Source organism: Bos mutus, chromosome 17 (genome assembly GCF_027580195.1).
Source record: "Bos mutus isolate GX-2022 chromosome 17, NWIPB_WYAK_1.1, whole genome shotgun sequence".
NCBI lineage: Eukaryota > Metazoa > Chordata > Mammalia > Artiodactyla > Bovidae > Bos > Bos mutus.
The window spans coordinates 17308275-17321439 of NC_091633.1; the positions used below are offsets into that span (position 1 = coordinate 17308275).

The following is a 13165-nucleotide window of genomic DNA, read 5'->3' on the forward strand; positions in this document are numbered from 1 at the left end:
TGGGGGTTGAGAGTTTTGAACCTGCCTCCTCAGTTCCTGGCTATGGAGGGTTTTCTCAAGAGGCCCAGTTGGCACCAGCCATGCCTGTGTTTGGCCATTGGGAGCAGGCCTCTCACCTGAGTCACTCCTGTCTGCATGTAGAACATGGAACAAAACATTTTGAAAGCCAGGACACGCACAGCCTCTCTGGCCCAAATGGCAAAGGTCAAAGGGCCTGGCCCTGAAGGGGACGTGCAGGAACAGGCCACCTGACACCCCACCACCTCTCCCTTCCCTGGAACCCCTCCCGCCTTACTCTCCCCCAGAGTCACACAGGATACAAAGGCGTAAGCTCAGACTAAGTCTGATTTTTTGTTTGGAAGGAGATGGAGATGTGTGAATGAGTCTAGTACTTAATTACTAGAGGTCAGTCTAGAAAAACCACTCTCAAACCTTGGCATAAGATAGCCTTGGTTAAAATATAATCTACCTACACATTAGGGGACTATTCAGCCTCAAAAGAGAAGGAAAGGGACTTCCCTGGCAGTCTGGTGGTTAAGACTCTGTTTCCAATGCAGGGGATGTGGGTTCAATCCCTATGTTGCAGTGTGACCAAAAAAAAAAAGAGAGAGAGAGATAAAGAGTGACAGAGAGAAGGAAATTTTGACACCTCTATAACACGTATGAACCTTGAAGACATTAAAAAAGCCAGACATGAAAGGACAAATACTGTATTATTCCACTTATATGAAGTCTTAAAGTAGTCAGAATCAGAGACGGAAAGTAGACTGGTGGTCACCAGGGGCCAGGGGAGGAGGAAATGGGGAATTAGTGTCAAATGGGCAGAGTTCAGTTTGAGATGATGAAAAAGTGCTGGAGGTAAATGGTGGTGATGGCTGGACAATAATGTGATGCCATTGAACTGCACATTTAAAAATGGTTAAAATGGGGACTTGGCTCCAGTGGTTAAGACTCTGTGCTCCCAATACACAGGGCCTGGGTTTGGTCCCTGGTCAGAAAACTAAGAACCCACATGCTTCAACAACGACTGCGTGTGCAGCAACTGAGACTTGGTGCAGCCAAAGACATCTTTTTAATGGTTAAAAGGGCAAATTTTGTTATATATATTTTACCACAATGAAAAAGAAATAGCCCCAATATCAGAAAATAAACTAGTGGTTGCTAGGGACTGAGGGAAGTGGGGGGATGGAATGATGGCTAATGTGTATTAGATTTCTTTGGGGGACAATGAAATGTTCGAAAATGATACTCTAGTGATGGTTATACAACTCCGTATATACTAAAAACCAATGAACTGTACACACTTTATGTGTTTATTTTTATTTATCTGTATGATTTCACTTTTCTTCTTTTAATTAAAGTACAGTTGACAGACATGTGGCCAGTTGTCCTTATCATCTGCAGCTGACATAAAGCCAACTGCCAGACATGTCAGTGAGGCCATCCTAGACCATCCAACCCCAGTCAGACCAGCCCAGAATGGAAGAGTTATTCAGTCAACCGTACAGTCTTTTTAATTTTATTTTTTGATTGCATTGGCTCTTTGTTGCTGGGCAAGTGGGGGCTTCTCTCTAGTTTTGTTGCTTGGGCTTCTTATTGTGGTGGCTTCTCTTGCTGCGGAACATGGGCTCCAGGCGCTTATCTTCAGTAGGTGCAGTGGCGGTGTGCTGGCTCAGCAGTTGTGGCTCATGGGCCCTAGTTGCCCATGGCATGTGGGATCTTCCTGGACCAGAGATTGAACCCATATCCCCTGCACTGGCAGGCGGATTCCTATCCACTATACCAACACCTCTAGGCAAGTCCATCTACCCATACAGTCTTAAAAAATTTCTAAAAGTTTATTGTTTCAAGACACTATGTTGGGAGTGGTTTGTTACACAGGGAATACTGACTGATACACAAATACTCCAGATGTCTTTAAAAGGATTACGTGACTTAAAAAAAATATATAATGTGTCTACATCATAAGAAATTGCAGTAACAGGATTTCTGAGTCATTTCCAGGATACCAGAAGCCTATCAATTGCTTATTGCTGCATGAAGATTTGTCCTGTATTGACCCTCTGATGACAGAAATGAGCCACACATGCAATGGAAGAGAACCTCGATCAAAGGAGAGTGAAACCAACTCTCATAGGGCCTCAGCTCTGACCTCCTTCAAGCCTGCAGAAGGCTGGGGACTTAGAATAGTCCCCCAAAAGGCCCCTCCCTCATGGTTTCTTGGCTCCAGTGCTTATAAGACCACATCCAACTACTAACTAGAAGAGAAGTTAGCTTTATTCAGTGAGTGAATGCAAACTGTGCAAACCACATATGATGGAGATATGTGGGTAAGGAAGGCTGGCTGTTCAATCAATGTCCCCCCTCACTGCCTAAAAATGCTTGGGTCATTAGGGAGTGACCTTGGTCATTAAGGGCCATCAATATGGCCCATGGCTGGTAGCCATCAGCCGGTATGAATAGGAAGCATATGCCATTTCAGGTTCAAAGAAGCAAACGCGAATAAACTGAGAATAAGTCTCTATCAAAATAAACCAACTTAGGTTTATTAAGTTCCTGCCTGTACAGATGGACTCTGTACAGGTGGCAGGAGTAAAGGGTTCTACCTGCTTCTGCAGCTCCTGTATTTGACCAATATTGCACTTAAGCAGAAAACAGTACAACATGGCAGAATGGGATCAGCTCAGTTCAGTTGTTCAGTCGCGTCCGACTCTTTGCGACCCCATGTACTGCGGCACACCAGGCCTCCCTGTCCATCACCAACTCCTGGAGTTTACTCAAACTCATGTCGATTGAGTCGGTGATGCCACACAACCATCTCATCCTCTGTCATCCCCTTCTTCTCCCGCCTTCAATCTTTCCCAGCATCAGGGTCTTTTAAAATGAGTCAGCTCTTCCCATCGGGGGGCAAAGTATTGGAGTTTCAGCTTCAACATCAGTCCTTCCAACAAATATTCAGGACTGATTTTAGGATGGACTGGCTGAATGTCCTTGCAGTCCAATGGACTCTCAAGAGTCTTCTCCAACACCACAGTTCAAAAGCATCAATTCTTCTGCGCTCAGCTTTCTTTATGGTTCAACTTTCACATTCATACATGACTACTGGAAAAACCATAGCCTTGACTAGACAGACCTTTGTTCGCAAGGTAGTATTTCTGCTTTTGAATATGCTATCTAGGCTGCTCATAACTTTCCTTCCAAGGAGTAAGCGTCTTTTAATTTCATGGCTGCAGTCACCATCTGTAGTGATTTTGGAGCCCCCAAAAATAAAGTCTGACACTGTTTCCACTGTTTCCCCATCTATTTGCCATGAAGTGATGAGGCTGGATGCCATGATCTTAGTTTTCTGAATGTTGAGCTTTAAGCCAACTTTTTCACTCTCTTCTTTCATCAAGAGGCTTTTTAGTTCTTCTTCACTTTCTGCCATAAGCGTAGTGTCATCTGCATATCTGAGGTTATTGATATTCCTCCCGGCAATCTTGATTCCAGCTTGTGCTTCTTCCAGCCCAGCATTTCTTATGATGTACTCCGCATAGAAGTTAAATAAGCAGGGTGACAATATACAGCCTTAATGTACTCCTTTTCCTATTTGGAACCAGTCTGTTGTTCCACGTCCAATTCTAACTGTTGCTTCCTGACCTGCATACAGGTTTCTCAAGAGGCAGGTCAGGTGGTCTGGTATTCCCATCTCTTTCAGAATTTTCCACAGTTTATTGTGATCCACACAGTCAAAGGCTTTGGCATAGTTAATAAAGCAGAAATAGATGTTTTTTTGGAACTCTCTTGCTTTTTCCATGATCAGCGGATGTTGGCAATTTGATCTCTGGTTCCTCTGCCTTTTCTAAAACCAGCTTGAACATCTGGAAGTTCACGGTTCACGTATTGCTGAAGCCTGGCTTGGAGAATTTTGAGCATTACTTTACTAGCGTGTGAGATGAGTGCAGTTGTGCGGTAGTTTGAGCATTCTTTGGCATTGCCTTTCTTTGGGATTGGAATGAAAACTCACCTTTTCCATTGGCCACTGCTGAGTTTTCCAAATTTGCTGGCATATTGAGTGCAGCACTTTCACGGCATCATCTTTCAGGATTTGAAAGAGCTCAACTGGAATTCCATCACCTCCACTAGCTTTGTTCGTAGTGATACTTCCTAAGGCCCACTTGACTTCACATTCCAGGATGTCTGGCTCCAGGTGAGTGATCACACCTTCATGATTATCTGGGTCGTGAAGATCTTTTTTGTACAGTTCTACTGTGTATTCTTGCCACCTCTTCTTAATATCTTCTGCTTCTTTTAGGTCCATACCATTTCTGTCCTTTATTGAGCCCATCTTTGCATGAAATGTTCCCTTGGAATCTCTAATTTTCTTGAAGAGATCTCATCTTTTCCATTCTATTGTTTTCATCTATTTCTTTGCATTGATTGCAGAGGAAGGTTTTCTTATCTCTCCTTGCTATTCTTTGGAACTCTGCATTCAGATGCTTATATCTTTCCCTTTCTACATTATACAAAATATCTTACACATTTATGTTTTATTATTTTGTTTCATTTTTTAATTTTCTGGTTTTTGGCTTAACAACAGGCTTTGGCTTCCCCTCAGCTTTTTTGAGATATAACTGACAAATAAAATTGTATGTATTTAAAGTGTACAACAAGATGACTTTACATATGTAGACTTTACAAAGTGATTACTACAGTCCAGTGTATTAACATATCCATCACCTCACATAGTTGTCTTTTTTTTTAACAATCGATCTTAAAGATCCTTTCAGATCAATGCAAAGATCTACGTCTTTCATTAAACAGCTGAGAATGTTCTGTATTCCACTGTATTTGGGATACCCTACAAGGCATTTAACTGTCTGCCACTGATGGAGTTTCTATTCTTTGTTCCAAACAACACTGCAGTGATTATCCTTGTACATTCATCTTTTCACCCTTGTTGCATCAAGAGGAAGGTGCAGTTTCAGTTTTGATAGGCACTGCCAGCTTGTCTCCTGCAGATGGTGACTTTTACAATAGCCAGTTATTTCTCTAATCAAGAAACAGACAGTAATCTGTGGTGCAAGCTCTCTAGAAGTTTGTATTTGATGAAACCAAGGAAATTAGTTTATTTTTCCAAGACAGCCAGCTTGGGCCATCACTATTTCAAATAGCAAAGTGGTTTAGAATCCACATGTTGGGAGACACACTGGCTGGTTTTAAATCCCAGCTCTGTTACTTAATGAGTCTGACTTCAGGCAAGGTGACTTAAATTCTCCATACTTCAGTCTCCTCATCTATCAAATGGGAATATATAATAATCCTGTCTGCTTCATAGGGTGACTGCAGGGTTTGTCAACCAACCTCAGCGCTACTGACATTTAGGGCTGGATAATTCTCTGGTTGGGGCTGTCCTGTGCATTGTAGGGTGTTTAGCAGCATCCCTGGTCACTACCCACAAGATGCCAGTAGCATTTCCCCTTCAATTGTGATATCCAAAAATACCAGTGTCCTCTAGGGCGTGAAGCAAAATTCTCCCCTTCTAATGAGAATCAATGGATCGCTGTGAGGATTAAGTAAGTTACCGTATAGAAAGAACCTAGGACAGAGCTGGGACATGGTATTTGCTATAGAAGGGACCGCATTTATTAACATCATTATCATTCTCAAGCCCTAGCTTACCTTATGGAAAAGAAATGATTTTGAAAATATGGGGGCTTAAGGAAGACAGTTAGTATCTGTTCTACTTCCATATGAGAATCCAAGTCTCTCTTCTAAGATCATAGGTCAGCAATGTCAGTATTAATTATAGTTTGATCCCTCTAGGGTTCCATTGTAGGGCTCACTGTATCCGGTAGCAAACTAAGACGACTGCATGCTAAGGGCCAGCTCAGCTGTCACCGGTGCTGCCTGCATCCGTTTTAAATCCCCTCCTGCATTCTCCAAATGGTGCATACCTCACATCTTTCGCCTTCCATAAATCTGTGGCCCCTGAAATAACAGGCTGTCCATGAAATTCACCTCCCCAAAGGAGGGTAAATGAAAAGAAAAAGGGAGAACCAGAAAAAACCAAAGGTTGAGTTTCTTTAAATTTCTGGCTCTGCATAGCACAAGCATTTCCAGTGAAAAATAAAGAATTCTTTCTTCTGTGTCTATTTCAGCTGGCATCCAGCTCTTGCCTTGTGAATAATGTCACTGCATCATTATTCTGTCCCACAAGGTAAAACAAAACGAGCAACTTAACAAGCAAAAGTGTGCTTGTATGGAGGAAATGGCTCATTTAAAAGCTTTTCAAATAATGTTGCTGTGTTCCCTACTATTTTGTCACACCCCTCTCAGTTTTTTCAAACCTATGGGAAAGTCGTTACTTTGCACACAAGGTGTGTAAATAATGCCCTCCTGGAAGCATCACACCACACACTTTTTCCTTTTTTAATTGCCTTTAGCCTTTTGGGATTCCTGGAGTGTCTACAAATAGATTAGCCTCTAAGAATTCTGAGTAACCATGGTTAGGAAAAAACACTTGTTTAATTAGCCATGGTCCTATTTTTGAAATTACATCTGCTCTTTTTTTTCTTTTTTTTAAAAATGAGGGTTGGTCTATGCAAAAACTTAAAGAGGATGGATTTTGGGGGTGCACATTAGTTTTGATGTGAATTAATCTTCCTGCTTTTGAAAGTGAAATCAAGAGTATTGAGTGAATAATGTATCATCATACATTAAACATGTTCAAATGAAGAGAGCTGAAAAGAAATGATTGCAGGGAAATGAATTGCTGGAAATACTGGATCATCTGATGTGTGCTGCTATACTGAGTGATCACAAATCACTCTTCTCATTTCTGCTTTGCATGGCTACATCACTTTTTCATCTCCAAATCCTCAGACTTGATTAATCATTGCTATGTTGAAAATTAAAGGGCCATGTGGCTCACTGAAGGGTCACTGAAAATCAGAAAGCAAGTATAGAATCCACAGGACTAGATTCCCAGGTTTGAAAGTCTTTATATGGTTTTCACTTGATACTTCTTTCATTTCTTTTAAAATTATTTATTTATTTGGCTGCATCAGGTCTTAGTTGCGTCATGTGGGCTCTCTAGCTGTGGCACGTGGGCTCAGTAGCCCCGAGGCATGTGGGATCTTAGTTCCCCTACCAGGGATTGAACCTGTGTTTCTACACTTCAAGGTGGATTCTTAACCATTGGACCACCAGGGAAGTCCCCTTCTTTCATTTCTGAAATAGTGGTTGAAATGGCCACAGCTATTTTTGAAATATTTGAGCAATATTTCTCTATACCTGAACTTTTTCAGGACAACACTCTTCATTGTCTTTGATGACAGCTCCTCAATGACACTTGTTGGTTTTGTTGAAATGGCTGCCTGAAAATCATCTGGGGAGGGGAAACATTTAAAAATTCAACTTCTACTGGATATACTACTAGTTCCTGACTTCAGCATTTGTCTTTAAAGAATTCTGAATCCACATGGAAATCACAGGAAATGAGAAATGTACTTTTTTTCTGGGGGGGTCATGTGTATTAGTTAGCTATTGCTGCATAACAAATTTCGAAAAACTTAGTGACTTAAACAACAAAAGAGTTAAAGGAGTCTGGTACAGTTTAACTGAGTGTCTCAAGCACAGGGTTTCTAACAATGTCTAATAAGGTAGACTGACCAGGGCTACAGTCATATCAAGGCTTGACTGGAGGATGATCCTCTTTCAAGCTCACTCACAAGGCTTGTTGGTGGTCATGAGGTTCTCCCTCTGGCTGGAGCCATCAGTTCCCTGCCATGTAGGCCTCTCCATAGGGCAGCTCACAACATGGCAGCTAGCCTTCTTCAAAGTAAGTGAAAGCAGGCAATCCAATACAAAAGCCACAGTTTTTGTAACCTAATCTTGGAACTGAAAAGCCATAATTTTTCTCCAACTTTTTGTTAGAAGGAAGCCACTAAATCTCCTTCATATTCAAGTGAAGGGGATTTTGCAGGGTCTGAACACCAGGAATACATGATCATAGGGGGTCACCTTAACAGCTGCCTGCCACACTATTTTATCTTTTTTTTTTGTTCCCCAAGATTAGTTCTCGGACCAGGGATCAAACACAAGTCCCCTGCAGTGGAAGCATGGAGTCCTTACCACTGGACCACCAGAGAAGTCCCACATACCATTTGTCTTAAGGTGCATTATCCTGGCATTTTCTTCTAAAGCTAAAGCCCTCTGACATCACAGTTGTTGTTAAATAACCATGTCTTCAGAGATCCAGAATTCAGACAAAGGGTTTGCGATAAGCGCTAGTCCTTCATTTTGGATGGTGAGCCTCCTTCCACAAAGAAAAAAAAGGAAATTGTGTAGAACAGAATCAACAATAGAGGTTCCCTTGGTTTCTATTTTAATATAAAAGCAGAAATTAAAAAAAATTTTTTTTGGTCTAGTCTCATGGCTTTTAGGATCTCAGTTCCTTAGGAACTCAGTTCCCCGACTAGGAATTGAACCCAGGCCATGGCAGAGAAAGCCGGGAATTCTAACCATTAAGCTGCCAGGGAACTCCCAAGAAATCAAATTTTAATGATGAACTCTCAAACACTGCAGATGTGGATGTAAAATGGCATAGTCACTTTGGGGAAGAGTTTGACAGTTACCTTAAAAATATAATAAATCATCCAACATTCCATTACTAGGCATCTGCTCAAGAGAAGTAAAAACATATGTCCACATGAAGACATATGTTTACAAATGTTCATAGCAGCATTATTTATAATAGCCCCAAACTTGAAACAATCAAAATGTCCACCAACTGGTGAGTAGATACACAAAATGTGGTACAGTCATCCTTCAGTATCCTCAAGGGATTGGTTCCAGGAACCATATAGGTATCAAAACCCAAGCATGCTCAAGTCCCCTATATAAAATGGTGTGGTATTTGCATATAACCTATAATACAGACTTCTGATTTAAAGTATTTTAAATCACCTCTTGATTACTTATAATACCTAATACAATGTGAATGTTAAGGCAATAGTTGCCAGAGTTGGCCAATTCGAGTTTTGCTTTTTGGAACTTTCAGGAGTTAAAATTTTTTTTTTTCTGTTTGGAGGGGGGATTCTCTAGCAATCCAATGGTAAGGGCTTGGCTCTTTCACTGCCAGGGCCTGGTCAGGGAACTAAGATCCCACAAGCCACATGGCACAGCCAAAGAAACAAAACAAAACCTGTAAAAAAAAAATTTCTTTCAATCCATGGTTGGTTGAATCCAAGAATGCATGAATCCCGTGAATATGGAGGGCCAACTGTATATTCATATAATGGAATACAACTCAGTGATAATAAAGAATAAAAACCCTGACATGCTATGAACTGGATAAGCCTCAAAAACATTGTCAAGTGAAAGAAGGCAAAAAACACTTTCTGTAAAATTCCCTTTATATGAAATGTACACAGTAGATAAAGACAGAAAGTAGATTAGTGGCTGCTTGTGCTGAGAATAGGAACCAGGAGTACCCTGCACAATGGACCCTTGGGAGACAGAAATGCTCCATAATTAACTGTGACGGTGGTATAACTGTGTAAATTACTGAGAATCACTGAATTGGTGAATTTCATAGTATGTAAATCACACTTCAATAAAACCATTAAAATATAGTTTCAATAATAATAGAAGAAAACCTGAGCTTTCTCAGCATAAATGAAATCAAGTTCAGCTACCTCAGCTTCAGGTCTTCTTATTCCGCTTTCTTTTTTGCTCCCACATGTCTGGAATTTGGTCCTAACATTGAATTTTAGGACCTTGGTCTCAGATATGGCTAACTGTCAAATCATTAAACCAGAGAAAGTTGACTGTATTTCAATTTCCCCTTCCCCCAAATCCGGCTTTTTTAGTCTGTTTCCTTTGGTTTAATTTTTAAAGGATTTTGCAACTGTTGGTTTAAAAGAATGCTCTTTCCTCTCTCAACCTCCTTTTTACCTCAGATGGAAGATAAAATTGATATCCCACTTTTCACATGTTTGTAGAATATGATAACCACTTTTGCCCCACCTACGAGATTAATTTCAATTTGGCTACTGGAAGTTCACAGCTTAATCATTTTCTAAATTTTTTAAAATATCTTTACCTTTATCTGACAATTCTGGAAGACTGAGGTAAACTTTTCGTGTTTCTTCCCTACCATTTCCTGAAGTAATTTCAGTTCTTAAAAAACTAAAAAACTTTTAGTCACTCTCCCCTAAAAGTTATCTGCTTCCAGTTTAATTGAAACACATTAAAAAACAAAAAGAAAGAAAGAAAAGGAACAGGGACTACTGTGCTGGCTACCAGGCTAAGTTAAAGTAAAACTTCTAAAGGGGCCAAGATCTAAAGTTCGCACATTCTTGTGAGGTCTGTTCTGTCTACACCGAAGGAGACCCCATTATCCATAGCTCTACCAATCATGTACAATTTCCTTTTGAGTCTCATGAATGAGGAAAAAGAAGTTCAAGTGAGGGAAACTGGGTTCAAATGAAGGTCAGATACCCAAGAGTTTTCTGGTTAGTGTTGCTGGGGTTGAAAAAGTGGGGAAAAGGTAACCAGATGTGGGTGGCCCCGGGAGGTTGTTCGATTCCAACCGTGTAGGTCTTGGCAAGGAAAGACAGGACGGCCTGTCTTTGACACCTGGCTGACACAGTGAGAGCCTACGGTGTGTGAGGTGCCGGGGATACAAAGAAAACTATGGCATGCTTGTGTTCAAGCTGATTTATATGTAGCAAGACAGTCTCGTCCTGAAGACACTCGCAGTCCATTTTCGAACTTGCATCAGGTGGGGCCAAACACGGATTTTCCTAGCAGTCTAAGAACGTTGAACGCTTGAGGGGGGCGGGGCAGAAAGGCTTCGCTCCGGTCCCCTACCCTAGGCCCGCCCTTCAGGCGAAGACAGACACGCCCTCTCCGAAGGGCAGACCCGCCTCGAGGAGGGCGGATCCGGGTAGGGCCGGCGGTCGGGGCCTCACCCGACCCCCGCGAACGCGACCCAGCGCGGCGCCCGCTCCTCACGTGTCCCTCCCGGCCCCGGGGCCGCCTCACGTTCTGCTTCCGTCCGACCCTTCCGACTTCCGGTAAAGAGTCCCCACTCCATACCTCCGCGCCCACCCGGCCTCGCCACGCGGCACCTCTGTGCCCGACCCCGATGCGCCCGACGGCCGCAGCTCCTCGGGGCCCCGCGGCGGCTATCGAGCCTCGTCGCTTCGCTGCGGCCAGGTGGCCCGGGCGGCGCTCGCTCCCGCGGCCGGCGCGGCGGGGCGGCGGCGGCGGGGCTCCGGGACCGTATCCATCCGCCGCCCCTCCCCCGCCCGGCCCCGGCCCCCCTCCCTCCGGGCAGCGCTCTCCTCCCTCCTCCTCAGACTGTTTTGGTAGCAACGGCGGCGCGGCCCGGCCCGGCTCCCGGCGACTTCTCGGTTTCGGCGGGCCTCCCCGCCCGTTCGTCGTCCTCCTTCTCCCCCTCGCCGGCCCGGGCGCCCCCCCGGCCGCGCCAACCCGCGCCTCCCCGCTCGGCGCCCGCGCGTCCCCGCCGCGCTCCGGCGTCTCCTCGGCGCGCCCGGCTCCCGGCTGTCCCCGCCCGGCGTGCGGGCCGGTGTATGGGCCCCTCACCATGTCGCTGAAGCCTCAGCAGCAGCAGCAGCAGCAGCCGCAGCCGCAGCCCGCGGCCGCCAATGCCCGCAAGCCTGGCGGCGGCGGCGGCGGCCTTCTCACGTCGCCAGCCGCCGCGCCGTCCTCAGTCTCGTCGTCCTCGGCCGCGGCTTCTTCCTCCTCCTCCTCAGTGGCGGCGGCTAGCACAGGCGGCGGGCGGCCGGGCCTGGGCAGGTGGGTGTCGCGCCTCAGCCGCCTCGGCTCGGGGCCTGGACCAGCTCGAGCCTGAAGTCCCCTCCCCCGCGGCCCGCACCGCGGTCCCCGCCCCGTGACCGGCGGGACTGGGGGCCTGCAGTGGGGGTGGGGCTCCCGTCTAGAGCCGGGGGCGGGGGGTCGGGTGAGGGGGCGTCGTGGGATCCCTCTGGGAATGGCGGTGTCTAGGCTTTTGCAACATCCCCACCCCCTTCCGCCAAACGGTCAAGATGGAAGGACTGGGCAGCCTCCCCCTCTCAAGTGTTTGGGAGGGGTTCACAGGTCTCGGCGATTGTCAGCCCTTGATCACCTTCTTTAAGGTTCCTCCGCCCCCAAACGCGGGGATGCTTGGGCACAGCTCCCATCCCCTTTAAATGTTAACATGGAAGGGTCTTTAGATTATCTGCCTAAACTTGCCAACTCCCCCGTTTGGGAATAACGAGAGAGGGGGGGAAAGTTAGGGCAGCATCGTCCCCCCACCCCGGCCCCCCGCCTGTTAAAGGGGCAGCCGCGGGCTTATCTGAAATCATTAGGGTCTGTCCAGTCTTCTCACCCACCCGCTTCCCTGCCCAGGGAGAGATCGAAGGACCGGGTTGAGGTGAGTGGACAGGGACCCCCCCCCCCCCCCATTTAAGTCTAAGGCGGCGGCCGGGGGCTCCAGAGCTGCTCTGAAATTGTGGGGCTCAGTGCAGTCTCCCGCAGCGTCCCGCCCGCCCCCACCTAAGGAAGGGGTGGGGAATGTCCGGCCCCCTCCATGCCTCCCTCCTTCCCCCGCAAGGCCTCTCCGGCGCGGGTGGTGGCTGAGCCGCATTGCTGTTCGAGGCCGCGGAGAAGGCCCCTTTGAATAGTGGTGGGCGAGGGCTGGACTGGGGACTGAGGGGGTGGTGGTGGCGGCGGCGGCAGGGCGCGGGCACGCTGTGTATTTTTCCTCAACCCTTGCCCCAATTTATACATTTCAAGAGGAGAGGAATCGCAGCAGGAGATACGGTGGGGTTCCGGAAGGCAGAAATGCGGGTGTTTACTTGCTTGGTCTTACCCACTCCCCACCATGACCCAGGTTTGTGGTACAGACTGGGGGCTCAGCGTTGTCTCAGTGACGTGGGTCTGGCTCTGGAGTGGATGTATGTGTGTATGTGGGGGGGTTGTCCGTATTTCACGAACTAAGAAAATGCTTAGTGTTCAAACGGAGTAGCAAATGTCAATAGACTCCATTCCATTGTGGCCAGTGTCCTTAACTTGGGGAGTGCCGCCAGAGCTCACCAAGGGCACGCAAGTCCATTTCCCCTGTGCCCCATCCATGTTGCCGGCACTGCCATGCTTCCCTTAGGCCTAGGCGGGG

General features: G+C 45.9%; 1 protein-coding gene across 9 annotated transcripts in view; it reads left to right on the forward strand.

The window, feature by feature from the left end:
- The first annotated feature begins 11044 nt into the window (after positions 1-11044).
- Positions 11045-13165, forward strand: part of ATXN2 (ataxin 2) — a 103605-nt gene continuing 101484 nt past the window's right edge. For 3 of the 9 annotated variants that reach the window (XM_070386161.1, XM_070386165.1, XM_070386162.1), the window contains exon 1: positions 11097-11808. In XM_070386161.1, the coding sequence (XP_070242262.1) occupies positions 11135-11808 (674 nt within the window). In that variant the 5' untranslated portion in view covers positions 11097-11134. Of the gene's footprint in view, positions 11064-11095; positions 11809-12861; positions 12884-13165 lie in introns of those variants that run through there. The other 6 variants (XM_070386167.1, XM_070386168.1, XM_070386163.1 and 3 more) reach the window with 4 other exon arrangements.